The 5,610-nt window shown below is 36.5% G+C and overlaps 1 protein-coding gene across 1 annotated transcript; it reads right to left on the reverse strand.

Moving 5' to 3' along the window:
* Positions 1–642: 642 nt before the first annotated feature.
* LOC125456334 (regulator of G-protein signaling 5-like) lies at positions 643–4,846 on the reverse strand. Its single transcript, XM_048539368.2, has 5 exons — positions 4,737–4,846; positions 3,494–3,592; positions 3,314–3,375; positions 1,948–2,114; positions 643–1,797 (listed from the first exon to the last, which is right to left on the reverse strand). The coding sequence occupies exons 1-5, from the start codon at positions 4,778–4,780 to the stop codon at positions 1,612–1,614; spliced, it is 558 nt and encodes a 185-aa protein (XP_048395325.1). The 5' UTR covers positions 4,781–4,846; the 3' UTR covers positions 643–1,611.
* Positions 4,847–5,610: the final 764 nt, after the last annotated feature.

A 5,610-nucleotide genomic window follows, 5' to 3' on the forward strand; every position in this document is an offset into this window, starting at 1 on the left:
ACAGGTTAATTAATAAGAACCAGAGAGGATTTCTTAAGGATAATCTGCTGGAATTTTTTGATGTCGTTGATGAGGGTAAAATAAACAAAAGTGCTATGAGGAAAAGATTTTTCATATGGCGAGTGCTTAAAGTGTGGAGCACACTGTCTGAGTGGGTGGTGGAGGCAGGTTCAACCAAGGAATTCCAGAAGAAATTGGATGGTTATTTAAAAAAAAACAAAATTGGTAGGTTCACTTGGAGAAGCAGGAGAATGGCACTGGAGACGGTGAGCTGGCATGGACAGAATGGATCAAATAGCCTCCATCTGCACTGGGTTAATTCTGAAATAACAGCACCATGGATGTATCTGCACCATATTAAGTGCAGCGATTCAAGAAGGTGCGTTACCAACAACTTGTCATTGGGCAACTAGGGATGGGCAATAAATGCCAGCCATTTCAATGATGCCACCATTTAATGATTGAAACAAGATGTTACTGAGTGCTGCGCGAACCCATAGCCTTCTCACTTAGATATGTTATTGACAGTGCCAAGGTTGACCACTATGTTTTTGGCACGTGGTATATTTCATGAACCTGATCTCTTTCCTGTCCCAACACTCACTACCAACTGCCTGTATCAAAAGAAAAAAAAATAAGTCATTACATGAAACAACAGTTTTTAATTGCACCTCCTCTTAGTAATTTTGCAATGGAGAAAATGGAACATAAATTATTGATGCAGGTTACGGTGTGAGATATTAAATTAGTGACAAAGCTTTAGTACAACATAGTTATAAGTCTTCTGTATCAGTTTGGAGTCTGAACTGCATCAGAAAAGAACAGTGGCTGGTTGGAGATTGTAATTGTAAGTAACTAACGTAGCAAATATTGTTAGGAGAGTGTGCTGCAATATTGAGATATCCTGAGAATTCAGTAAGATTCAGCATATTAGTAACCACCATCAAAACCTCGACCTAACCCTTTTACAAGTTCATGATTGTCTATTGCAATGCTTCCAACCTAGTGGTTTACTGTTCAGTTTGAATTTGACTCTTGTAAAAGATTTTCAAATATTTTCTTTAAATTTATTTGATTAACATAAGCTGACTTGTATGGCAACACGTGCTTTATGGTGTATTGAGCACAAAGCATGTGTTACAAATTTAAGAAGGGTTGTATACTGATTTAGACTCACAATGTTTCACCTTGACAAAGTTGGCACTGCTACAGAAGCAATCACCAGTCTTCTGAAGGAACTTCAGTACAAATGTTTCTCATACAGTTACATTCCAAACTGTATTCCCTACAGTATCTAACCAATAACACAGAATACAATAAATAACTTATACAATAAGCATAAAAACACTTCTGTGGAAATATAAAATAATGTCCCATCACTTCTCACTGCAGTGCACGTCTTCACTTTCTTATGCAATGCTTTCACAAATATCATAGATACATTTGTGTCTGTCCAATTCTTTGGAAAACCCTTTGCATCCAAACTCTGCTGCCCGACAATGTTATATCTCTCTAACTTCCACCTGTGTTTGTCCTCATGCTTTCCATTCATGGCCTCAGCTTTCATCAGTTGCTCTATTAAGATCTCTCCAAGAGTCACTCCCTTCAGGTTCACGTCTGGGACTGCCTGTTGACTTCTGTAATCAGGTTTAGATACACTTCTGATCTCAGGAATCTGGCGTAGGAGTCTTTCTCCATCAGATTATAAATCTTCTTCTGGGCCACATCAAAGCTGGAGCGGCTGGGTTTCAGCAGGTGCTGTTTAGTGAAGTCTTTTGTTTCATAATCAATATTAACCTATTCAGAAGTTAGAAAGCAGAAAAAAAAATCAACAATTGTTCCTCTTTAATCATAAATTTGCTCTTGCTAATGTGCTAGACTTTTTCTTCAAGAGGTTTTAAAATCATACAGTGTATATGGCTCACATTTACACATGAAAGGACTGACCTCTTTAGGAGCATCTGTCTCTATAAATTCCAAATAAATCTTCTTTGCTTTGGAGGCTCGTTTCACAGGAGATTTGGTTTTTTTGTAATCTTCACAGGCCAGCCAGAATTCAATGTTCTCCTCGCTGTATTCGGAACGGAGAAATGCTCTGAAGGCAGACAGACCATCTGACAAAAGAAGGGGGACTATCTATAACTGCTGGATAATTCTAGTGGTTCTATTGGAGTCGAAGGTAAAACAAATATGTTTCATACTTTCAAATTTGCAAAAGTTCATGACAGATTACACTTTTAAAATTTAAACCTCAACATTAGAAAAGGAGGCCTTTTGATGTGTGATAATGATCTGAGGGAGGCTTCTCATGAAGGTTTGACGGTGAGCGGGGGTTTTCAAAGATTCTATATAGTGCTTGTTGTTAACTGCTGCATCATATATTGCTTTTTGGCCAGATATGTTCAGAGACCCAAGACTCTATCAAATACTTTGCCCGAAAGCATGAAATGAAAACCTTGTATGCTTCCTCCATCCCTTTGGACCTGCCTAGACTAGATGAACCACAGGAGAGGATTGTTGGGAAATTGTCTACAGACTGGTAGTTTCTCAGGCTGTTGAGTCATCTGCCACTGCAAGCTTGGATCTGTCTTGATGCAAAAAGCTCTGATTAGAATAATCAATGGACACTGAATCCCATCATGTTCCTTTCATCAATAATGCAAATTTTTTATTCAGAGGGCTGGTCATTAGACTCAGTGTATTTCTTGAGTTTATATGCTACTTGATCACTTCACATACCATCTTTCTTAGACAAAGGTTTACTGAAGTCTGAAGCTGTATGCACCCTGCCATGTTCTGAAGAATTTGCAGGAGGTGTTTCAACCCTCAGTGAACCAGTGACCTTTGGGATATGCTGGCAACATCTTCAATGAACGTAGATTCAAAGGGAGCTGGATAAGTTCCTGGAGGAGTTGAGATTGATGCAAATGAAAAGTATGGACTGTTGAATAATTAACCTTGTGGCCATTGACAAGTCCTGAATCTGATTTTTGATGTCTTTCAGGTATGGGGGAAGAATCAATGAATTACCCACATTTATTTTTTGCCCATGTGCTGTTACACGCTGCTGTTTGCTACAACTCTCAGTTTGTCATTTGTTTTGGATGTGAGTTATTTTGTAAACTTGAAGGCTGTGCTCAAACACTTAGGAATTAAGCTACATCAGATGTATAATTTAGAAAAAAGAATCCTCTTGGGCACTTTAATCAAATTGCTATAATTGATTTATACTAAGAGATGTCAACTTAACGCAATAACAATAACCTTTTCCTGAACCCCCATTATGGCAGCACAAAAACAGACATCTACTTACATTTATGAGCAAGCATCTTATCCAGCGAGTGCCTCCATTTCTTTGCTTCCTCTGAAGTGGGCCTAGTTTGAAAAACGATAAAAACATAACAGTTTTCTTAATTCTGCATTTGACAAAATAAAGGCATATTAGTTTTGATAGTCAATTATTCTGCTTCTAGATCAGTGAGAATGTACTCACCTAGAATTTGATTTCTCCTTTTTGTTTTCTGGAACAGAACTGTAAGATTTCTCTGACATCTGTAGGAAAACTCCTAGCCGAGACTTAATCCCCTTCACCCTGGAAGTAGAAAATAACTTTTTTTGGAAAAGAAGATCTTTCACATTGATTGTGACCGTCGTGGGTAAGTTACATCATTTTAAAAATAATTAGTTTGCTAATGCTCTAAATCATTATTGTTAATCTTATTATCTGAAGGGAGTCATTTCCTCTTTATGATCCATCTAATTTGCTCTTTGAAGGAATCTGTTGGCTTTTCTTTATTAACCAGTTCCATGCTTTATGTTGGATTCACTGAGGTGGTTGCTCTCTGCAATAATAGCCAGCACAGATGGACTGCAGTGCAGGAGCAAGTTGCAATGTACAATTAGCGTGTTGCTGCTAACAGGGATCCAAGAGTAGTTACGATATTTAAAGTTGTTCATATCTTGATATTAATTTTAATTTACAATATAAAACTCAGGAAATGTATAACAGCTCTATCAGCATTAATGAGACAGGATAATGTTTTGGATTCTGACTTTTTGTATTAATCTGTCTTTTCTTCAGAGACAGATGGTCATTTTAGATTTGAAGTGCTTGCAGGGATCCCTGGTCAGTCCTAACTTTAATTCAGAAAGACTTAGGAGGAAGTGCGAACTCGTATTACTGTGATATGAAAAGATCACTGCAGCGAGCTTCATGAAACTGTGTTGGAGTTACAGCCTCCAAAAACAATTTAAGTTTCAGTCAAAAAATTGTTTGGTGTGGTCTTTCAACATACGTATGAATCCGAAGTCCTTGATTGATGAAAATCAATTGAATTTTAACATTACTTTCTATTGATCCTTTCCCATTATCCGAGGTAATTAAAGGAACATTTGTCACAGTTAACTCAATGCACATATTAGTTTTTACAGTATGTTCCTTTTCAATTTTGACAGCCTCTTTTTAATCTCTGGGAAATGTTAAATCGAGTTCTCTAGTAGAGTCTACTACACAAATATATATCACAAATGTGCAAAAAAACAACACTGATCTATAATTCACCTTAAATTGCAAAAAAAATACACCTAATCTAGCAAAAAACAAATCCTGAAGTACTCATATCCAAAAGCAAGTTTTGAACAATTGAATACATTACTTAAATCAAAGTAAATACTTACTTCAGTATCTCTCCAGTATTCAATGTATTATTTATACAGAAATCTCTTAAGTAACATACCTCTCTAGGCAGCAGCCTGGTAGTGATGATAGTCCTCGGCACATTTTTATTTTTCTCTGGGTGCTGCTGAGTTTCCTTTGCTAAATTTCTCTTGGGTACAGTAATCTTACATGTACAGACTGGCTGCTTCAGCTGGGCTCACTGTCTTTTATACACAAGCAGATTGGACTGGTGCCAGTTGTTTAACCAATAAGAGGGCCGCAGGAAATTGACAAGGTTGCACAACCAATAGTTTAGGATTTCAATGATGACGTTTCTGTGCGTGGAATATCCCTGCCTGATAATATAATCATTTAATAAATATCAGATTATTCATCCTTCATGTGTATGGATCATTAATTTTGAAGTCTAATTAAATACAAAGCTATTTTGTTGTTGGATCTGAAAATTAGAAGAGGAGGAATTGCATTCATATTTGCTGTAATGCTACTAATTTTGCCAACTACAGAATGGATGAATTTGATGAATTCATGTGAAAAGGTGCATTGAGAGATAATAGAAATTATTCAGCTTGCCTTAATTGCAGTCCAGAAGTTCACTGTTTTCTATGAGAGCAACATTATCAAATAAAGAGGGAGAGGTGGTCGGAATTATTCTTGTAAAGTGTTACAAGATGTTTTGTTATGTGGGGTGGAATATATGAGTGCTAAATGTCTTAAACAAATTCGTATTATCTTTTTGTCTAATATTTGTTTAACATGAGTTATTAATATATATTTTCCCAATATTTAATGAGCTAAGATATGCATTTAGCAGAATGATGGAAGGTTAAAATTACTTTGGCAAAGTAATGCTTTGTGTAAAATGTGGGAAGTAAATGGAATGTCATCCCAGATCAGACTTATACTAATGAACTTTTTTTGGACCAACAGCT

The sequence above is a fragment of the Stegostoma tigrinum genome, chromosome 8, assembly GCF_030684315.1.
Source record: "Stegostoma tigrinum isolate sSteTig4 chromosome 8, sSteTig4.hap1, whole genome shotgun sequence".
NCBI lineage: Eukaryota > Metazoa > Chordata > Chondrichthyes > Orectolobiformes > Stegostomatidae > Stegostoma > Stegostoma tigrinum.

What these genes read in the sequence shown, in the direction of transcription:
- LOC125456334 (XM_048539368.2), bottom strand. Translation starts at nt 4,780, where the DNA reads ATGTGCCGAGGACTATCATCACTACCAGGCTGCTGCCTAGAGAG. An exon ending in CCAGGCTGCTGCCTAGAGAG is followed by an intron (nt 3,593 to 4,736) that starts GTATGTTACTTA and finishes TTCTACTTCCAG; the next exon opens with GGTGAAGGGGATTAAGTCTC. An exon ending in AGACAGATGCTCCTAAAGAG is followed by an intron (nt 1,798 to 1,947) that starts GTCAGTCCTTTC and finishes ACTTCTGAATAG; the next exon opens with GTTAATATTGATTATGAAAC.